General features: G+C 52.1%; 2 protein-coding genes across 5 annotated transcripts in view; both read left to right on the top strand.

The window, feature by feature from the left end:
• The window catches only part of CACNA1H (calcium voltage-gated channel subunit alpha1 H), a 249,580-nt gene extending 248,072 nt beyond the window's left edge, over positions 1 to 1,508 (top strand). For 3 of the 4 annotated variants that reach the window (XM_086622219.1, XM_086622222.1, XM_086622221.1), the window contains one exon: positions 327 to 1,508. In XM_086622219.1, the coding sequence (XP_086478345.1) occupies positions 327 to 1,508 (1,182 nt within the window). The remainder of the gene's footprint in view (positions 1 to 326) is intronic. The other variant, XM_086622220.1, reaches the window with a different exon arrangement.
• A 9,576-nt stretch (positions 1,509 to 11,084) lies between these two features.
• Positions 11,085 to 12,553, top strand: LOC104372675 (B9 domain-containing protein 1). The gene is given in 6 exon segments (XM_086622493.1): positions 11,085 to 11,150; positions 11,281 to 11,308; positions 11,311 to 11,348; positions 11,457 to 11,568; positions 11,928 to 12,024; positions 12,487 to 12,553. Coding segments are annotated over 6 exon segments (408 nt in total).
• Positions 12,554 to 22,578: the final 10,025 nt, after the last annotated feature.

Here is a 22,578-nt window from a genome sequence, read left to right as displayed (position 1 = left end):
GCCTGCAGTCAGCCCTACACCACGTCACTTCAGACAGGTTGCACTGACTCAGGATTTGGTGCTAGAGCAAAACCAGGACCATGTGGAAAGACCCAGCAGATACAAGCCCTGTACACGTAGGCTCTGGGTCTGCTTGCTAGCAAAACTGCAACCTCTTGTAGAGGGATGGTTTGATGGGGGCTGGCATGATGGGGCAGGGATGGGGTGGTACAGGGTGCATTAGACCCACCAACCCTTCTGCCATGTGCCATGTTTCATCACTGGAAGTGCCTCTGGGCTGGCAGATCCTCAGACTCTTGCCCCATCTGTCTCTTCTCACCTTCCAGGAGGCCATTCGAACGGACTCTGTGGACGGGCACACTCCGGACTCCAAGGACAGCCTGCAAGCAGAGCCTGGAGAGACACTACCGTCAGCAAAGCAGCCCCAGAGCACCTTCACCCCCAGCCCACTCCATCCCACGGCTGCCTCCCTCCCAGGCACCCCCCCACGCTCCCCGCCGTCCTCCCCGCATCGGCACCGCAGCCCACTCGCGCGGAAGCACCCCTGTGGCCAGCACGGCATTCCCAGCCGCCCTCCCAGCCCCGCCGCCAGCCCTCCCAGCACCGAGGGCTGCCTGTTGGAGTCCTCCGACCTGGCTGATGAGGAGGTTCGTCACATCAACAGCTCAGCCAAAGACTGGGGAGGAGAGCACTCGGACGCTGGGAGCCGCTCGACTTCGCCGTTCATCTCCCCAGTCCCGTCTCCAGTGCCCCTCAAGAACTGCAGCACATCCAGCCTCTCCGGGGGCAGCAGCAAGGAGAAGGACTTGAAGAAGTTTTACAGCATCGACACCAAGGGCTTCCTCAACAAGCCCAGCTGGGCAGATGACCAAAGGCGGCACTCCATCGAGATCTGCCCCTCCATCAGCGATGGGAACTGCAGCTTTGAGGACCCTGCCGAGGAAAAGCCGCGGTCCCCTGCCCACATCCAAACGGAATCCGAGTACATCCACGGAGCCCGGAGGAAGAAGAAGATGAGCCCGCCCTGCATTTCTATAGATCCTCCCATGGAGGACGACGGCGGGGCGGCCTCGCGCACCAAACCCTCCGAGAACAGCATGCTGCGGCGAAGGACCCCGTCCTGCGAGTTCCCGGCTTACAGAGAGTCCCTGGAGCTGGCGGAGAGCCAGCCCGGGGAGCCGGCCTCCAAAGCGGAGCGTCGGGGCCAGCCCCCGTGCCGCGGGGAGCACCTCACCATCCCCAACTTCTCCTTCGAGCAGTCGGACGGCAGCTCCTTGAGCAGCCTCTCGGATCTCCTCCTGGACAGCGGTCAGTCCACGCCGGCCTCCGTGGACTCGCGGCCGGAGCCCACCGGCCCCGAACTCAAAAAGCCGGATCACTTAAAAACTCAGTGGAGCAACGCTGAGAAAAGCAAAGAGCTCCTGGGCGTTGCTAAGAGCCCCCTCCGGAAGCAGGACTTGGTCCCGGTGACTGTCGCAACAGAAGAAGACATAGATGACCCAGTATAGCTTCCTGGGAGGGGGGAGAGGGGGGGTCTCAAGGGCTCGACACCAGTGTGGGTTTCCAAAGTGAAGGGATTGAGCGGCCACAGGCACGAGGATGGATGCTCACTCGGATTTTTTTCCTTTCTCGCAGTCACTTGTTCTTAAGCGCTGTGGAGGTTTGCAAAAAAAAAAAAAAAAAAATCACACACACACACACACACGAAAAATGAAACAAAACAAAAAAAATAAAGAAAAAGAAACCAAACAAACAGCCGGACGACACGGTGATGGGTTTCGGGGTGGGGGGAGCGGATTTGCAAAGCGGTTTGGGGGTTTCTTTTCTCAAGGGAAGGTGGAGTCGCTCCGTCCCTCCCACCCGCCCTGCGTGGCCTCAATCACATTGATTCGGGTTCGAGGTGGTGGCGGTTGGGATTTGGGGGATTCTCTTTGGGTTTTGTTGGTTTGGGGTGTTGTTTGTTTTTTTTTTTAAAGATGCTCAACTTTTAACGAGGCACCTTTTAGAGACGTCACGTTACGCGGGAGTGCCCAGGAGATGGGAGCTGTACATTGTCTGTATATCAGCAGTTATATAAATAGAAATAATGTATTTGTGAGATACAAAACGAGGAAAAAAAGACCAAAAAAAAATAGACCCACAAAAACTCTCTTCATAATGCACATATTTTTATAGAGAAACTATACTGTTTTTTGCATTACATGTGACTCCGCAATGGGTGGTGTTTCCTTGGGTTTTATGTGGAACTAATTATAACAGCCATTCATTTTCCAAACGTTTCTCTCCTTTCTTCCCTTTCTTTTTTCTCCTCTCCTTCCCTCCACCATCATCCCACCAGCTTCTTTCCACAGCGGACGCTTTAGGTGTCTCTCTCATTTTTCTTTTGTACTTTAGAGGTTGTCCTAACTACAGAAAAAAAACAAATCACTACTGAATTGTAGCCAGTGCAATAATAAGTTATTCATTCTTGTCTGTACAACTGTCCCGTTGCTTTTTTTTTTTTCCTTTTTTAACTGAAATTCAGGTTAAGTGTCGCAATAATCTGAACTAACGTGCACAAACCCGGTTTCTCGTGTTACAAAGAGAAAAAAAAAAGACGAAAAAAAGGAAAAAGTTAAATTTACGGAGAGTAACAAAAAATAACAAATAAATAGTAACTTATTTAAGAAATGTATTTTGTTTACTGCCGTTCAAAGTAAATTATTGATACGGGATGTAGAGGTATAAAGCGCTGTGTTAGGTGATGTTCTTTGTGAGCGTTTAAGCTGATGCTGTGGCCTCCTTGTGGCAGAACGCCTTCGGAATCCCAGTGGGAACGTCACCGTCCCACTTGCACTTTCTGTCGGTCTTCCCTCCGCACCCCCGCACGGACACGGTCACCTCCCAAGGCCCTTCCGTCGCCAGCTCCAGCTCAGAAGCCTCTAGAGGAATCCAGGTCACCTGTTAACACCACTTTTTTTTTTTTTTTCAGTTTTGGGGTTGATTTTTTTCTTTTTTAGCCTCCAGTCCCTGCCCCCTCCCCTGGCCCTTATCCAGACCCTCTCCACATGGGACAGCTTCGCCATGGAAAGCTGATGCTAAATAAGAGCAGTAACGAGTCCGCGCCGTCAGCCCGAGCGCCGGGCAGCGGCAGCGAAAAGACATACAGGGAAAAAAAGGAAATTAAACCAATTGTTTTTGTTTGGTTCGTTCCATGCCGCCTCATATTTATGCATTCACATATATCTTCTGTTATTTATGCATTCATTACTCAAAAGGAAATGTATCTTGTTTCACATGTATTAAACTGTATAAACTGGAAGCGTGGCCTGACTTTGTGCCGCAGGGCAGGGGGTAGCTGGGATGCCGAGCTGAGACCCCCTGGCCCACGGGTCTCCATCCCACTCCCGGAGCTCAGCATCCCCTAAAACCGCTTCCCTAAATGTGACCGAACCATCCCCTTCCCCGCTGGCGTTGGGAGCCAGTCCCACCACGTGCAAGAGCCTCCGTATGTCGAGCGGCTTCGTGCCGGCTGCCTCCGAGCACCTGCGCCGCTGTAATTACGCATCATTTAGGATTATTGTAAATAATTATTCCATCTCGGTGGGATAGTGAGGAATTCCAGAAAAGCACCGTGAAAGTCATTATTAATAGCGCTTTGGGGACACTGGCAAACTCCTCTCGTTGCAGTGCGAGCAGCAGACTGGAAAGGAGGGGAGGTGAATCCCCTGCGCGGGGCCGAATCCTGCCTGGAGGCGCGTGGGACATCCCGGTGCATCCCTCAGCGGAGGAGGCTGCGCCGCGCAGCTGCTCGTGGTGTTAATTACTGCTGTAATTAATTTAGCTTTGCTGGGAAAGGCAGCGTCCCCCCGTGTCCAAATCCCCTTCTCCGTGCCCCGGAGCTGGAGGAAAAGCCTCTCGCTGTGGGGCGGCGCAGCTGGTGGCTGATGGTGACAACTCCCAGCTCGGTGTCGGAGAAGGGGCTTCTTTAGAAAAAAAAAAAAAAAAGGAACATATTTAGAATGTGTTTGTTCCTGCCTGCTCTGGAGTGGCGACAAAGGGAAAGAGCCTTTTCCCATCACCTTCCCAAATTCCCGGGGGGCTGAGGCACTGCAGAGGGGTGTGAGCTGCATCCACGATCCATCTTCAGCAGACGGATGAGCCGTGGCAACGACAGTGCTGGCCCACATTGCGGAGCAGAGGCGTCTCTCCAAACTGAGTCTCTGTCACTTGTCACCTTCCTGACCAGGGGTTTCCAGCCAAGGAACGAAAACCTCAACTTGAGGCAGGAACTTCTGCTGTTAGAAGCCTTTTTGGCAAATTTGTGTTTTATTAGGTTAAAAAAAAATACGCCTAAATCAGACCCTTTAATTCCAAGCAGGAGCACAAAGCACAGGGGGCTGCAAAAAGGCTCTCCCTGCCCGTGGTTACAGCTTGTGGTGGCTTCAGGAGCGCTGGGATCGGGCTGCTCTGGGAACCATCCCTTTCCTGGCACTCATCCCCTGCTCCTGGCTGAGTACAGGGGATCCCACAGGCAAAAAGCCTGGAATGAAACACGTCAGAGGCATGAAGAGGTCGGCTCAGGCTGGCAGTTTGTTGGTGGCATGGAGAGGCCACACCGTGTGGTGGCACTGTCCCAGCCCACACCACGACAGCTCTGCTCTTGGGTACGGAACACGGTGGCCTCTCTGGGTGCAGCCGTCCCCCAGCATGGCCCCAGAGCCAAAACATCTGCTCCAGGTGCCCACTGAGACCATCCCCAGGGGCTGGGGAAATGGATTAGGCTTTTGCAAAAGTAGGAGGGATGGACAAGGCAGGACTCTGGTACTGAGAGCAATTAGTGAAGACAAAGTGTCTTTGATAGTTTGCTGGATGCAAAACCCTATTCTGCAGAGTAAAGGAGATGGTGGGGATGCTGGTGGGGATGTAACCGTGTCACTGAAGCCAGAGTGTGAGTCTCTATGGTGTGTCGGACCGTGGGGAACTCGCTCACTGACAGCAGATCTGCTGTTCCCAGCCAAGAGCGGCTGAACGTGCCGTGTGGCTTCAGGACCCTCCTCTCCTTCTCTGCAGGTACCGGTCCCAAGGCCGAGGTGTTCATCGTGGCTCAGTGATGTCTCCCAGTACACGTGGATGTCCTCCCCCCAGCCCAACCAGGGCCCTTGCTCCCTCCTTCCCCATGGGTCTCCATCCCCCACGGTGCAGGGAAGCCCTTGGCACCTCGGAGGCTGCTGTAAGACTGCATTGTGGCCACGGGGCAGGGGATTTGCCCGTCCCCTCTGACAAAGCCACATGTTCCAAAATCCAGTGAAGCTCAGCAGGACCTGTGACTCCTTCCAAGAGCCTGCAGGAACATTCCAGCAGCGTGGGGAGAGTCAAGCTCCAATGGAATTATTTAAGACCAGACAATGACCATGAATTGCTCCCTGATGTCTCTTTGGGGACGGTCACCTGGACCTACAGGTACAAATACCCCCAGACCTGGGTCCTCAGCCCAAAGCTGGCCATGACCAACTGCACAAAGAAACAACTTAACATCACCCGGTGTTAATTCTCCCGCTGCTCGAATCTCTGCAGCGTTCAGCAATTCCCACCAGGCTGGCTGCGAGGCTTCGCGGGGCTGACGATGGGAAGGGGAAAGCAGCAGGTAAATGCAAGCCATTATTATTTAATTGGATCGATTTCTGGTTTGCATTTCCAACGACACGTCAGTCGCGTCCGTTTGGCAGCCGGACCCCGCCGCGCCGCTCTGCTCTCCGTTTCAGCAAACCACAGCCCATGGGGGCGGCACGGAGTGGGATCAAAGGAGGCTTAAAACCCACCATGATGAGGAAGGGGCAGAGGAAACCATCACAAAGTGACTTGAAGAGCCTTCAGCTGGTCTCTGTTTCAAATCTCAGATGGCATCAATCTGAAATTCTCTTTCTCAGGCTGAGGAGGGAAAGAAAAAAAGCATTAAAAAAAACCACACACACACAAAAAAAAAAGACCAACCAAATCTGAATCAATCCCCAGTGCAATTAGATACAACCTTTAATCTGTCAGGGCTGTGAGATCATACAGCTTGCATGAATACTAGTAAGTGTTTGATATTGGTACAAGCTTTCTTAGGATGAATAATTAAACTGACTTTATCCATTAAACCTTCCCTGTTAATATTTAAATATGTGGCTGTGTTTTAATGGCTGGGGCCATCTCGTCTTCCGTACAGGGGCTTAATTAGAAATTTTAGTGCAGCCTGCCAGAGCCTCAGCACCAGCAGCACGGTCAGAGCGGCTCAAGTCTCCGTGTCTTTTTGTTTTTTAAGCAACTCAACACGTCTGTCTACCTGCAGCAATCCTGCTGGGGCCCTGGGGCTGGGCTCACGACAGGTGGGTGCTCGATCCTCGTCCAGCAAAACGGTGTTAACGCAGGCAGCCCCGCTCCTCCCGCAACAGGTTTCAGCCCTTTCAGTGGGTTTTGTACCCAGGTTGGGGCTGTGACCAGGCTGGGCTGCTCCACAGGTCAGGACCCTTCACTTGTGTTCGCTCACTTGTAGGTCAAGGTTGGGGTTTTTATCCAGCTGTGGCCATTGGACAATTCACTGGGAAAAAAAAAAAAAAAATAGGTTCATGAGGAAAGAGAGAAAATGCCAGCAACCCTCATTATGTCACACCACGGGAAAGAAACCAGATTAATTACTTGAATACTTGATTGAAATCCCCGGGAGCAGCGTATCTTTGATCCTGCTTTGCCCCACTCGGAGGCATGAGCTGCCGAGGGCCCGCGGGGACGTCTCCAGGGTTGGCCATGGATGCACAAGCAGACAGTAGCTCTCCCACCCACGTCAGCCCCCGGAAAGGCAGCCCCCACCGGGGCGGGCGGCCGACGAGCCGGAAGGCTTCGCTTCCCCTCCCCTCTTCCCCCCCAGCCTGATCATTGCTCTTATTCCTCATGCCCTCGTCGAATCCAACGGTCCCACCGGGAACCAGATTCTCCGGTCCTCCTCGCCCTCTCCCCCTTCCTGCCTGCACGTCAATTTATTCTGACTGGCTCAGATCGAGGCACTAATTAATTTTCTTCATTAACAACAAAAAAAGTATCTCACAAACGGTAAGAAGTTCCAATACAAATTAATTCTTCACATGAGACCGGGCATTTCACAGCTCGTTGGCAGCGATGCCTCCCGTACCCGGCAGTGCTCTGCCTGGCGCAGGGCTGGGGGGTCTCGGAGCGGGACCCCAGCTTGCCAACTTACCCAGCGTAACGAGGGGGAGCACAACAGTGAGTATGGAAGTGTCTGCTTAGGGGTTCTGCCCTGCTTTTCTGCCTGGGGGGTACTGGTAAAACTGGCTTGGGCTGGGATGGAGCGAGTCTCCTCGGGTTCACACCTGGCCTGGGTTACAAAGCGCAGCGTGCCACCCCCCCGTCCTGGCAAAGCCCCTTCCCCGCCATCCCCAGGGTGACAGCAGAAGTTCGCCCCGTTGACCTTCACCCAGTCCCCTCCCCACCAAAACAAATCTCCGGGTAAATATGTTCAGCAAGAATTACAGCAAGAATATCCTCCTCTGAGAAGTCATTTGATGTTACGAGAACATCCTCCTCCCATGCCGTTTGATGTGAGCAGCAGGTGGGAAGAGCTCCGAGAAGAGACGGAAAAGGCTGCGAAGACAAAGGGCAGGGAAGTTCTCCGCAGCTCCTCGCAGGGATAAAACACAGGCAGGGATGAGTCAGGCTGGCCAAGTTGTGCAAACAGCCTAAAAATAAAAGCGGTTTATTGCAGATTAATGACACCATAAAACGTATTTCACTGACCGTTTAGCAGGTGTTGATCGTAAATATTTGGGATTAAAAATAAACCTTTCTGCTGTGCCACCGTATTGTCATTTCTGTCTCACCCACCTTCCCCGAGCGCCGGTTGGAAGCGGTGAATCAGCCCCGGGGTGGCTTTAATCACGCTTGACCATGTAACGGTGACAAAGCACCTGCTTTCTGGGTCTCTCCCTGCAGCACCGGGCACTGACGCGCTCTCTCACGCCAGCAGCAGTGAGCAGCAGCCCCCAGACCTGCCGCTCGCATCGACGGCTCTGCTACTGCTATTGCCATTACGCCAAAGGAGCCCAGAGACGGGCTGATGGGCAGCAGGCGAGGTACAATATACACCACAGGCTGTATCGCCCCAAGTTCTGGGGCCAGTGCCTGACAGCTTTTCCCAGGAAAAGGAGAGCCTTCACCAGCTCCCTCACTCACCCAAGTGCTGAGTCAATCCCAATGGAAACAGATGGAGAGGGGACATAAACGCCTCTGAGAGCACCACCGTGCTCCAGCCTCCCCTGCCACGGGAGCCCATCGCCCCGGGAGCCAGCCAGCCTGTTCAGCTCCACGAGCCAGGTCAAGGTACATCAGCTTGATTCAGAAGCTCTTAGTGACAGAGCTCCAAGCAATTTGGCTTTTTCCAAGCCCTGGCTCTTTCTGGGAATAAAGAAAACAATTTGAGCAGCAGGCGAGTGCCCTTCCTCCCCGCGAGGATGGCTGCAGCCCCAAACGCTCCAGCAAGGCTTCCCGTTAAACCCTTCACATCTCAGGATCAGGGCAGGTCCGAGAGAAAAGGTGAATGTTTTACACGGCCAAGAGAAATAGCAACATCGTTAAATGACACCCATGGAGTCGCCGTGATCCACGAGTTTTCATTAGGCTTGGAAACCAAACTCTCTGATGGACCATTAATTAAGTTTTCCAGCAGGGTAGAAATGTTTCCTTGCTTGGGATTTCATTTCACTCACAAAGATTAAAAACACAGCTAATTAGAACAAGACTGGCATGCAAGGGAGGAAAGAAGAAAAGGCCTCGTTAGGACTGGGAAGGGACAGAGTCCATCCACAAGCAGCTACAGATGACTCATAGCTGCTCAATAACCCCACTGCCTTCGCTCTGTCACGGGGAAGGTCTCCCAGTGCTGATATTAACTCCTCCAGCAGCTGTATATCACTTGCCAGGCAAGAAAAAAATCCTTAAATTGGTCCTTAGCTGGCTCTGAGGTAGCTGGTAGCCAAGTAAAGTGTTAATTAAACAGCCTGGCAAGCTGCATCGGACAGCTGGTCGAGAACTGTTTTATTTCCCCCTGATAATTTTTAGTTCAAATGAATTATTTTCTCTGAGGCATCTCTGAGGGGCAGGGGAGAAAAGATACAATTTCAGCCATTCCCTTCCATCCATCCTGCTTTTCTCCCATTCTTCTCCGGGCCAAATTTGTTTGCTGAATGTGAAAAAAAGAAACCACCCAAACTCGAATAAAATCTGAAAAAACTGAGTTGAAATAGATATTGACAGAGAACACGTCTATTGGAACACAGAAGGTATTTTTCAGAATGAAGTTTGGGCGCTTTGGTGGTCCACTATAAACCACAGCACCCCTTTCAACAGAAGAGGTGGTATCTTGGGGTGTCCCTTTGCCTTAAAGCCACCTGCAATGGACAGTCCACTGTGTGGCACTGTAGAGAACCAAAGCAGCAAAGCCATAGAATCATAGAATCACAGACTGGTTTGGGTTGGAAGGGACCTCAAAGATCATCCAGTTCCAACCCCTCTGCCATGGGCAGGGACACCTTCCACTACACCAGGTTGCCCAAAGCCTCATCCAACCTGGCCTTGAACAATTCCAGGGATGGGGCAGCCACAGCTTCACTGGGCAACCTGTGCCAGTGCCTCACCACCCTCTGAGTGAAGAATTTCTTCCTTATATCCAATCTAAATCTGCCCTCTTTCAGTTTAAAGCTGTTACCTCTTGTCTTATCACTACACGTCCTTGTAAAAAGCCCCTCTCCAGCTTTCCTGGAGCCCCTTTAGGTACTGGAAGGCTGCTATAAGATCACCCCGGAGCCTTCTCTTCTCCAGGCTGAACAGCCCCAACTCTCTCAGCCTGTCTCCATAGCAGAGGTGCTCCAGCCCTCGCATCATCTCCATGGCCTCCTCTGGACCCGCTCCAGCAGCTCCATGTCCTTCTTGTGTTGACGACTCCAGAGCTGAACGCAGTATTCCAGGTGGGAATACTCCACCTGGAACATTCCATCCTCCACCAGGTCTGCCAGGAGGGAAATAACATGGAGCTGGTGGACGAGGACGAGGACTGAGGCGTTGTCCCAGCTGCGACAGTGTCGCCGCTCAGCCCATTTGTGAAGAGTGTCCAACTCGTTGCAACCACAGCTCGGGAAAGCCAAACCGGCACCGAGCCAGGGGCTTCCTTCGTTCCTCCCATCCTTCCCCGGAGGGTCTGGCGGCAACCAAATCCCCCCTGGATCGCTCCCAGCGGGGGAAGGAGGCGAAGGGATGAACCGCCGCGGATGGCGGCTGAGCGGCCGGGAAAACGGTGAGAGCCGCTCCTTTTAATTAGAGCCGGCTAATTAAACCAGCGCGATCCCTTTTCCTCCCCTTCCCACACTACGCGCGGCCGCATCCAGCCGCAGCCGTTATCCCGGGAATAACCACCTTCCTGCGGGACACAACGGCCCCGACGGCCTCTCTCCTCGCACCAGCGCGGTTCGTGGGGGTGGCCCTCCGCAGACCACAACTTCCCACCGATCCCGAACGCCTGTCCTCCCTGGAAAACCCCTCGTGGCTCCGGCCCGGGAGCGCGGGAGCCGCTTCCCCCCAGCCGGCAGCAGCACCTAGCGGCCGCGGCCGCGGCGCCCGTGCCGGGGGGAGGCCCCGGTCCCCCGGCTGGGCTGTAAAAAGAGCTCATGGGGGCTGACATGGACTAATATTAAAAAAAAAAAGATAAATCTAGAAAGTTCAAAATGTGAGGGGGCGCGAAGAGCAAAGAGGGAGAGAGATGGGGGCGATGGCGGGGCCGGGCCGCGGTGAGGGAGCAGCGGCGCCGGCGGCACGGCCCGCACGGGGGTACGGCTGCCCCGCGGGGGGGGAGCGGGGCGGTCCGCCCGCGTTTCGGGGCGATCCGCCCGCGTTTCGGGGCGATCCGCCCGCCTTTGGGAGGCGGGGAGCCCTTTCGGAGCGGGCGCTCCGCGAAGCGCCGTCCGCCGAGGAAGTGCGTCCCCGCCGCCGCGCCGTCCGTAGCCATGGCAACGGCGGGAGCGCGGCCCCGAGCGGCGGAGCGGGCCGCGCCCGGCGCCATGGCGGCCGCCGGCAGCCCCAGCGTCTTCCTGCTGGCGGTGAACGGGCAGATCGAGAGCGGGCAGGTGAGGAGAGGGGCCCGGAGGGGCGGCAGCGCGGTGCCCCGCGGCACAGCCCGGCAGCGCGGGCCGGCGCTCGGCGCGGGCGGCCCTCGGTGCCGGGAACCCCCTGCCGACACAGCCTCTCTGTCCGCAGTTCCCCGGATTCGACGACCTGTACTGCAAGTTTGCTTCGTCTACGGCCAGGACTGGGTCCCCACAGCGGTACGGCCCCGGTGTGCTCCCTGACACCCGGCCTGCCCACCGGGCGCTCCGGCCCCGCGTGTGCGGGGGCTCAGTGCCGGCCCCGGGCTCACGCCCTTCTCCCCGCAGGGCCTGGAGGAGGGCATCTCCCAGATCACCTCCAAGAGCGACGTGGCGCCCACCACGCTCGTCTGGAACTTTCCCATTGACATCACCTTCAAGAGCACCAACCCGTTCGGCTGTGAGTGCTGGGGGCAGTGGGATCCGGCTGTGCGTACTGGGGGCAGTGGGATCCAGCTGTGAGCACTGGGGGCAGTGGGATCCGGCTGTGAGTGCTGGGGGCGGTAGGATCCAGCTGTGAGCACTGGGGGCAGTGGGATCCGGCTGTGAGCGCTGGGGGCGGTGGGATCCAGCTGTGAGCGCTGGGGGCGGTGGGATCCAGCTGTGCGTACTGGGGGCGGTGGGATCCAGCTGTGTGTGCTGAGGGCGGTGGGATCCGGCTGTGAGTGTTGGGGGCGGTGGGATCCGGCTGTGGGTGCTGGGGGCAGTGGGATCCAGCTCATAGACCGGGCACCCCTCTCACATCCGCGTCTTTCACAGGGCCGCAGATCGTCGTGAGCGTCTACGGACCTGACTTTTTTGGAAACGATGTGGTCAGAGGTTATGGAGCTGTTCATGTTCCCTTCACGCCCGGAAGGTGAGGTGATAACCTGTCCATCAGAACTGAAACAGATTTTTTTTTTCCGGTTACTATGTTGTTTGAGAAACAAAAACGTTCCCATATCTCCTTGTCTTGTCCGCTTGGTACAAAGAGCATGGATTTTCTAGCAGCAGCCCCTGGTTATCAAATAATTTTTGGTAATCCTGTAGACAACTGTGAAGTCAAAGCCGGCGTGTAGAAAGCCCCAGTGTGAAGCGCAGGAGGTTCCCTCTCCCCCATCACTCCCAGCACATGCCAATCTTTCATTCCCACTGCTGGAAATGGAGGAAAATACGCTCTTCCTACACAAACCAACCCCTTCTTTTTGGGAAGTGTTACACTTAGAGACGTTCAGTGATCTGGTGTGTCTGCAATTCTGGGACCTTTGTCAATACAAGAAGTCTTGCCAGCGCCGTTTAGTTCCTTTCTCAAGTTCTGTGCATCTCATGCTTGTTTTAGGCATACAAGAACCATCGCTATGTTTGTTCCAGAGTCCACATCCAGGCTGCAGAAGTTCACAAGGTAATAATTAATAATAATATCATAACCAGATAGTTTTGTAGGTAAAATCACGTTTTTAGGTATCCAGGTCTTTTGAAGAGCTTTCTTAAAACATGCTCACTACCTGCTTGCAGTAATGCTAACTCGTCTTTTTTTTTCCTCCTCACGTTTGAACACTGTTGGTTTGAAAAAGAACTAATTTCTGCAGGCTGGCACGTGAGTTCTTGCACTGAGTGGCAGCTCCACATTCCACAGGTAGATTCACGTCGGTGATGGGACTTGCAGAGGCGCCACTCAGACTAATTTTACTGAGCATTTTCGTTGTCACTGGACTCTAAGGAGCCCATCCCTAAATCTTAACAGTAGCTAGAGGCTTTTCTCGAATGGTAGCCACGTTAAGCACAATCTGGAAAGCAAAGGCAGAACATGGCAAAACAATTCCCAGTTCTACCTTTTCTCCCACCTGGAATGCCTTTGCTGTAGCCTTTTTCTTGTTCACACACACACACAAGTCCCTTCCACAGTAGCAGTCTACACACAGCAACTGAGGGTATGAAGATTTTTTCCTTCCCTTGTGTCGTTTAAGTACAGTCTGAATGATCCGTGAGCGGATCGTCTGGTTGTACCAACAGCCTACCCCTGCGCAGAGCCAGCCTCATGGTACTGGAGCACTTTGGGTCAGAGGTGGGGTGGGAAACTGTGCCTAACAGTCAGGAATCAACTGACTTGCTTTTCTTTTCTCTATGACACCCTTTTTGTAGAATCTACACTCTAATTTGTATAGTTTTGTATGATGCTCACCTCTGGTGCAGTCAAAGTATCCGAGCCTCTGTGTTACTCTGGGTAATCAAGAGCTGAGTCGGTTTCAAAAAAGTCTTTGCCATAGAAGGATTCTGTCTAGCCCAGAAATAACTTGGATTTAACATCATGTGTACGAAATTGGTTTCATTTTTTTCCTTAGAGAGACAAAACATCTCGGATCAAAGTAGATCAGCAATAAAGTGAATCAGTCTTCAAAACTCTCTACTGCAAACAAAAGCCAGGAGTCTCATTAAACCCCACCTTCGTTTTTTTTTAACGTGTATATAGTGAACTGTATCAAATCTAAACACCAGTCAATGTATCCAATGAATTATTTTCTGTTTTCTTCTCCAAGTTGGTTCACAGGGAGACGTCCGGAATTTACTGACCCCAAAGTGGTAGCACAGGGAGAAGGAAGAGAAGGTAAGTCCCTGGGAGCTCCTGACTGCAACCCTTGCACGACAGCAGGCCAGAGCTTGGCCATCCGTCTTCTGTTGACAAAAAAGACTATCTGTTCCTGCTGTGAACAATCCTACCTGGATATGGGAATAGCTCAACAACTATTCAGAAACCTCTCTTAACCACTTTTATTCACCTCTTCTTTCTTTCTAGTAACGAGGGTACGATCTCAAGGCTTTGTGACTATTTCCTTCAACGTCGTGACCAAAGACATGAAGAAGCTGGGCTATGAGGTGAGCCCGAGCGATATGCAGAACCCTCCTCTGGTGCCCCTGACAGACGGGATTCATAAGTACTGAACTCGGAAGTTAAGCACTGTGGGGATTTTGTGGCAAAGGGAAATGAGCATCTGACTAAACTGAGAAAATGTCTCTCAAGACCATTATTCCAAAAGAAACATCAGCCTATAAGGCTTTGGAATAATTTCCTAAGTGTAATCCCTTCAGTAAGCGTAAGGGTTGAAGTATTATGTAAATTAATGTAATCAGATAATATTTAGCATTTTTATGAGTAATATCAGACTATCTCAGAATAAGGCCCGTGACAAAATATTTTTCGTAACAGCCTTTTGTACACTCTTTATATACTTAAAGAATAGGAAAGTTTAGAGTTTACCGTGTTTAAAACATCATTGCAAACCCAGTTCTTTCTCCTAATGTGTTTTTTTGTGGTAGAAATAGGAAATGAAAATCATTGCACCTTCCAAAAAGGAGGGAATATGGAAACGTTCCAGTGAAACACACACGCACTTCTGCGTGCCATGTGCTTCCCTCTGCAAAAGCAACAGCAGTTCTCTTTGTAATCCCACTTAGTCCTTTAGAGTTTGTGCAACTAATTAAAATAGCTCACGCGCTGTGGAAACAAACCTTTCCACGTTTTTTCTGCAAAGCAACCTGGGCTTTTGTATTTAGAACAAGATGACGACTCTTCCGTTTCCAGATTTTACTTCTGCATTAAGCTCCAGGAAGGGGAAAAAAAAAAAAAAAAAAAAAAGAAGTTATTTTAGAGGAGTTAGAGAGACCATGATGTGAAACGTAGCCTTGCTGCCTGATTTAAGCTTCTGGTAGAACAAGTGGCATTCCAAGCGCAGATATTGACTGAAAAATCAACATTGGAGAAGGCTCGGCAAGCAAAGCAGAGCCTCAGTACGCCGGTTGTGTGCACAGCTCCAAATCGGGCTCCAGAGGCAGCACGGGAGGCTGGGGAGCAGCAGAAAGAACCTTCTCCTCCCTCCAGGAGGTGCCTCCAGCCAGCACATCACGCAGGTGACGCACCACAGCTTTCCTTAGCTGGTTTTCTTATTAAAGGAAGGCCGTGAAAACCAACACGGTGATGTTCTCTTAGGGTTTTTGTTTGGTTGTGCCAGAATAGGTGTTTCTAAGCCCCACATCATCCAGGATCTGCTATTCTTACAGGGACAAAAGAGAAAGAAGTGTGTGCTACAACGAAATGACTAATTGCTTAGTTATCTTCTTATTTAAATTTGGGCATGTCATCTCTTGTGTTTGACTGCAAACACCACGAGATGACTGTGAGAACGACTTAACATGACGCCGCCCTGTCAGTGAACTACCAAGACCTTGAAAATGTAGAAATACCAGTAGTGACACACAGTGCTGAACTGTGGAGCCTCCTGGACACGTGTCACATAAAGCATCCAGTCAGAGACAGTTACCATTGCACGCTGAGCAGTGCGACTGAATAAATATAATTTTTGAAAAGGTGTGATTGCTGTAATATTGCTGTGAGCATTAGTGTCTTTTATACTACTTATAAATACTTTTCCAAACGCGGCTACAGGTGATTTTTCATCTCTTACTTTTTTCCTGTCTTGCTTTTGTTGATTTTACACTTCCAGTAAGCTCCTCCACCACTTGTTTTGGCAACTGCTGTAATCTCTGAACTGAGTCATGTTGGAATCCAAATTAATAAGCATTTCCTGTTGGCTCAGAGGACATGCAAGGAATTCTGTTTCCTTTTCAAAAGTATTTGGGAAGCAGTTTGCTACAGTAGCAGGATAAATATCTCTGTTTGAAATACTTGAAAGGCAAACATTAGACCTACTACTGCTTGAATCTCTTTTTTTCCCCTGAGCACAGTTACCTGCCCCCATTCCAATTAGAGCAAAACTGCACAACAGAGACTCCAGTCATGAGAAACCTGTTAAATCCAGATAAATCCCAATCTTCGTGCCCACAGGGGCACAGTGAATTTATTCACACGCAGCTTTGCGGGGCGGTGCTACGACCGCTCTCCTGAGTTGTTCCTGTTTCAAACGAGGAGTTTGCACAGCTTCACCGCTCACAGCCAAGCTGCAGGGACCCTCGGAAGAAAGGTTAAAAACCACAAACAAACAACAAAATAAACCCACAGTGAAAAGCAAGGATTTTAAAAAAAACGAACCCCACAAAATAGTATTTAAGATACGTGACTCTACCAGCAGATCCCACACAGCCACCTGCGTTATTAGGACTTTTTGCCTATTATCTCTGAGCCTGGTTGGGTTTTGGGGATTTTTTTCGATCCTCAGTGTCTCGAGCATGTTTGTTAAGAACCTCACATCCCTCCTTCAAGGCCGTAAGGTGTTTGTGAGCGCTCCGCTGCGGCAGCTTCTCGGTCTGACAGTTTGCTCCTTACACAAGGGCACGCGGAGGGGGGATGTTTCCGGCAGTGTTTCCCGAGTTCGATGCCGTTCCCTTTGTTCTGAGGGTCAACTGTTGATATCGCTCCCAAACATGCTCTTCTCCCAGAGATGGGCTTGCTGCTGGCCTTGTAATTTTCTGGAAAACTGTCTCTGGTTTAAGTCTTTGGCACTCAGGCGTGGCAGAGCCTTTGCAGCTGTTTCACCCCGGAGAGGATGTCTGCTCTCCTGACAGAGGAGTGAAGCTAGACACGAGAGAGCGGGGAACGTTAACAAGGAAGGGATTTATTGTAGATGCCTCATCCCTGGAAGTGTTCAAGGCCAGGTTGGATGAGGCTTTGGGCAACCCGGTGTAGTGGAGGGTGCCCCTGCCCATGGTAGGGGGGGTTGGAACTAGACGATCTTTGAGGTCCCTTCCAACCAAAACCATTCTATGATTCATCACCCGTGAGCATTCGTTGCAGCTGGTGTTAAAGGTTACAAGAACCCATGCTTGAAGAACAGTCAAAATCCAGAAAACCCAGCCTTGCTGTAGCAGAGGCCAAAAGTCACTTCCTTTCGTCCACGCTCCCGGCAGCTGTAACCACCCTGCTCCTTCACTAGTTAATCATTCTCCCTTTCACTCAAAACTGGACTGAATTTCCCAAGCCCTTGCGGCACAGATGGCAGCACGAGGCTGTCGGCTGGCACTGCAGCTCCTGTTTTGTTACGCTTAAGTCTCTCCCAGACAGTGAAATTGGCCATTAACCTCCTGATTCAATATGGGCAGGAAAAACCTCTTTATTCAGAACATGTGTCCTGGCCCAGGGTGAGCCTTCAGGGCCACTGAAACAGAGACCGTTAGAGCTGAACGAAGCCTGTGAGATAGTTGAGGACTTTGTAGAAGTCCCTCTCTGCTCTCCCGGTCCAGAGCAGCTCTGGAAAGAGCTGCCCAGCAGGACCACACTTACTTCATGGGAGAGTTTTCCTGTCGTTTCCGTGGGAGCCACCCTGGGAGGGAGACAGCCAAGGACATGGACTGAACAGCAGCTTGGGGATCAAACAAACCTTCTAGAAAAAGGAAAATTATTTAGATAGCCTTTAGGAACCGGTATTTGCAACTCCTTCTGCCAAAACTAGAAACAGCAGCATCAGCTCCTGCCCTCTCGTGGCAGTTTTCAACCTTTATGAAGATGTTAGAAGTCACTAATAACAATTATCGAACAAGATTGCACAAAGGACACCCAAGTTTTTCCTGTTTCTACAGGGAAAATTGCTCCATGCAGTGGTGCTGGCTGCCCAGCCGCTGCCACTTGCCCCAAGAGCACTGGGCAAACAGCTCCCAGTGCCACAAGCCACCTGTGCTGGCTCACAGAAGCAGTATTGCAGCAGCCAGGAGTTCCCTCCAGCTGAAAATGCGAGTCTCGCAGATGGATTAAAGCTGACAGCAACTGCTCCCCAGCAGCGGTGTCGGTTTGGGAGCAGGTGCCTCCTGTGGAATACTCCAAATGAAAAACAAAAACCCAAAACAAACGACAGAAGAGCCAGATTTGAAGGAAATTGGAGCTTCACCTCCAGCTTTACCTGGGCTCGTCACCAGCAGCATTTCAACCCGTTGCAAACCAGCCCCAGGATGAGCTGTTTGTGCCAAGGTCACTGGAGCATCGTGCCAGGACCTGCTGCCTGCAGAGACAGAGGGGCTGAACACCCTGGATCCATGAGCCTGGACAGGGGTCCATGGGGTGGCAAGGGGACAGGACAGCTGGGGTGGGAGACGGACTATGCAGAGCGAACAGCATCAGTGGCGGCCGAGCCACACTTGCACCCGTGGCTGCAGTGTGGAGCCTGTGTCTGCAGCCAGCCAGGCACCACCAGCAAGAACCACCTTCCTCTGGGCCTTCTCCCTTTTGTCTGGCAGTGCCAGTGGATGGCACGGAGCAGCAGCTGGATAAGCAGGTGGCTGCAGCAGAGCCCACACAGGACATCTCCAGGGTGCTCCTCAAACACACTCAGGGAACCGAGCCCCCCATGAGAGCACCATGAATCCCCCTCCTGCACCCACCACCCAGCCCAGCTGCAGACCCAGGGTCCAGGCACACAACCCTATGCCAACGGCATGTCTGAAGCAGCCACCAACAGCAATTTTGAACATCTTCCAAGGCCACACGAGCCCCCGAGCAGGAACACTGCAAAGAGCCAAGCAGAGGCTGCCCAGCCTGCACCCCAAAGAGGGACGCTCAGCACTTGTTCCCTTTCCTCCTCCTCTCACTGTTCATCCATGGGTGCACACTGCAGAGGGGATCCCCGAGGCTTTTCCCGTCAGCTGGGGAGTCCCCTGGGAAGCAAACATGGATGAGCTCGAACGCCAAGAGCCGAGGCACTCATGGGTGTTGGCAAAGCCAGGAACAACCTCCACATATGGAGCACAGGAGAAAAACCCCACAAACCCGCAGTTCCCACCAGCCTGCAGAGAGCACCCAGCACCCTCCGCTGCAGCATAAAGGAGGATGTGGAGCACAAGGACGGTGAGTTACAAGGGATAGGCTTGAGATGACAATTTTCTACTGCCTGGGCATTTTTAGGGCACAAATCCCATTAGATACCATCCTTTGACCACCGAAACCAGGCCTGAGCCCCCAGGAGGGAGGCTGCAGAGAAGCCAGGGTGCGACACAACCCGCTTTCATGGCAGGGTGCAAGGGATTCAGGCTCTCGTCCTTCAGAGCGAAGATCAGCAGAAGCATCTAACTGCTGTAGGCTTCTATTTTTATACCTCTATTCAGGCCAAGATATTTAAGTACCCAAATTCACCTTGGAGAACATCACTCCATTTAGTGCCAGACTTGCTAATGAAGACATTAAAGAGAAAAACAAAACAAAACACACCACAAAAAAAAAAACAAACCAGAAACACCCCACTGCCATCACCCAACACGACCCCAGCCAGCCCACGGTCTCCTAGGCCATATGTGCTGCTACATCAAGGCAGAACTGTCTCCCTTCAGCTTGGTTAAACCACCAAATTTCATTCCCCAGCCAAAAAGCCCTTCAAGAAGAACATGGATTCCATTTTTCTGATCACGAGTTCCATGTTCCCACCCTGGAGGGGCACAAGGAACATGACTAATGATTTTCCATCTTAATTAGTAGAGGTGGCTCAGCCACAGCGCTACGGGGGATCTCACGTGGGTTAGTGACAGCACGGCTGGTGGGACCAGCCCATGCCGAGTCAGCACCTGCCCTCACCTCTACCCGCTCCAGCAGCCAAACACAAAGTTCTCCTCCAGCCCCTGGTCTACCTACAGCAGCTCCAGCAAGGGAAACTGGGCTCAAAACCACGATGCCGTACGGCTCGGGAGGATCTCCCAGAGCACAGTTAAGCTTCCGAACTGCAAAGCTGGTGGCACTGACGGCCCGGTGAGATTTCACGCCAGGCAGCAGCACGCAGGGAGCCGAGGAGACAAACTCCACCTTTACTACTGCTTTATTCCAGCTATTTGAAACGCCATCGATTTTCTTTCAGTCGAGAACAGCAACGCAGTCGCTCAACTCGCGGCACGAGCGCTGAGAGCAGATCAGGCAGCGTGTCCCGGCTTTTGCAAGTGTTGCCTGAGCAGCCACGGATGATTTTTCAATACCTGCTCCCTCCAGCCCTGCCCAGTGGCACACGCTGCCTGCGCCCCTCCGCACGGGGACAGGCATCCGTGCTCGGCACACAGCGGCTGGCTGGTGCCCACGAAGACGTTCAGGTGCTTTAAAAATATTCAGCACTTCAACCGCATTTCTGACCAGAGTCCCAACGCATGTCACAGCCAACAATTCCGCCGGTCACCAGTTTAATTACAAATAAAGTTTGTACCGCCTCCCTGGCCCAGTCCACCTTTTTTTTCCCCCTAATCTCTTCTAAGAGATATTTACCAAAAATCAGCGGGTCTTACTACTCAGCCCAGGTTTGGCAGAGCTCCAGCACCCCGCAGCAAAGCCAGAGGATGTGCCACCTCCCTGCTCCCCCATTCATAATTTACTAGTTCAACCTTTGCAAACCACTGGGTTACGCTGGTGGGATGCCAATCCCTCCTTATCACCAGACTGCTGTGAGTTAACCAGCCCAACAGGTAACTGGCGGGGATGTCGGAAGCACTGAAGGCAACAGGGACGGGGTATCTCCTCCCACTGAGACCTCAAGTCTTCATCAGTTACAGGGAACCATCCATCATCTCAAAACACGAAAAGATGGGATTGCTACCGCCGTGTCCAACACTGTTTATAATCCCGAGCTCCCAAACTTCTGTCTTTATGAAACCAGCACTCATTTTTGTCCCAACTCACAACACAGGGAGGAGATGACCTGGAAGGCGGAAGTTTTTACCATGAGGGGCTGTATAAATCACGTTGGTTCTCCGAAACGTGGCTTGCAGGCACTCGCGGAAGTCTTGCCAAAGCCACAGCACGAGCTGGCACGAACCATTTTCCCAACAGTTCCATGAAAACGAGCGGAAGAGCAGAGTTGCACCGCTCGGCCCAGGAGGAACAAGAGGTAACAGCAATGTACGTATTCAGCAAAAATACTCTGGCAGCACCGGGGCGGATGAGGGCAAGCCTCTAGATAATACATTATCCAGACAGCCCTTTTCCTCCGCCAAAGCAGGCAAATACCACCTCGCTTCACAGAAGAGGAAGAGGAAACCCCGGACAGGGGGAGAGCAGCTTGCCCAAGGTCAGAGGAAGGCTCAGCCGCAGCCAGATCTCTCTCACAACAGGTTTTATCAGCTCGGACTCCCCCCAGCACCCCCTCGGCTTGCAACAGGCTGCAGTATTCAGCTCCTTTTTGAGAGCGTTAGAGCCATCGCAAAGGGCCCTTTCCAAGCCCTTCCTACATCTTCCCTGTAGCGAGCAGCTTTACTTTCAAAGAGTAAAACAGTGACAAAGTACTGATGGCATTGGAAAAGGGACTGGCCAGAGGAGCAATGAACACATGTGTGCAGAAGAGCCCTCCTGCACAGGAGAAGAAAGCATCCTTCTGTAAAAACAAAAGGTATAAAAAAAAACCAACCCAGGTGTCTGGGCTCTCACCCCTGCCAAAGGAGGTTTTTTCCATTTTTCTTACCGGCCCAAACACAGAAGCAAAATGAATCGAAGGATGTGAGCGGTGGCAGCCTCGTCCTGCAGGGAAAGCAGAGCAGTACTGGGGCAGCGGGCTGGCACGACACCCCCAGCCAGCTCAGCACCACGGATCGGAACGCAGAACAGCTGTTTTCCCCACGGCCGCCTTCCCGACAGCCACGTCTGCAGCACCGCGGCACTTCTGGCATTAAGAAACGGAGTATTTGATTAGTGAGCAGTCTGATTGGCAGCGAACCCCGACGACAGGAAACCTGCTAATGACGGACCCATCCAGAATTAGGAGCCGAAATCCCCTCCCAGCTGGAGGCAGGCTCCCTGCTACCCCACCTTCCCAATGCTGCAGAAGGGCAAGACCGAATTACGGCAAAAACGGGAAGCGAGGACTCCCGAAGTCGGTTTTGTCACCGTTCCCCAACCCTTATTCCATGAGCAATGGCTTTGAAAGTCACACCTTTCCCAGACTTCTGGAAGCCTCCACCGAAACAGCACTCGGTCATCCCTCCGAAAGTGCAGTTTAAAGAAGCAATTCAGCCACCTGCAACACAACAAGTCTTCGATTTTATTGAGTTAGTAAAGTCTCAGCTGAGTCCGATTTAAGTGATCCATAAGAAACCCTCCTTCCTCCCAGCCAGAGCGGGCTGCCCCAGGAAAGCGACGAACGCGTGGAAGGAATCACACCAACAACGTACAGGAAGCATCACTCTGCGAAAACGGTGAGATTTCGGCCAGGACTTTTAGCACAAACCTTAAACCACCTCACCCGACCCATTGACTTTCTGGAAAACTACACCAAGCGTGGCAGCGACAGTTTTCCGAATGGGATTTAAACACTACGCAGAGTCTGGAAAAAGCAACACGGCTGGAATATAAGCAATACAATTTTAATTCTGACCAGTCACCTACAAACCCCTTGTCTTTCCACTGTTCTGATGGCATTATTAAATATCACATTTGTGACACTGCTCGGGAAAAAAAATGACACAAAGATACAGACATTATGATACAATAGTACAAATGATAAATTATTTATACAGTAAATAATGTCAA

Source organism: Tauraco erythrolophus, chromosome 17, assembly GCF_009769465.1.
Source record: "Tauraco erythrolophus isolate bTauEry1 chromosome 17, bTauEry1.pri, whole genome shotgun sequence".
Taxonomy (NCBI): Eukaryota; Metazoa; Chordata; class Aves; order Musophagiformes; family Musophagidae; genus Tauraco; species Tauraco erythrolophus.
This window is presented reverse-complemented; position numbering and strand designations above follow the sequence as displayed.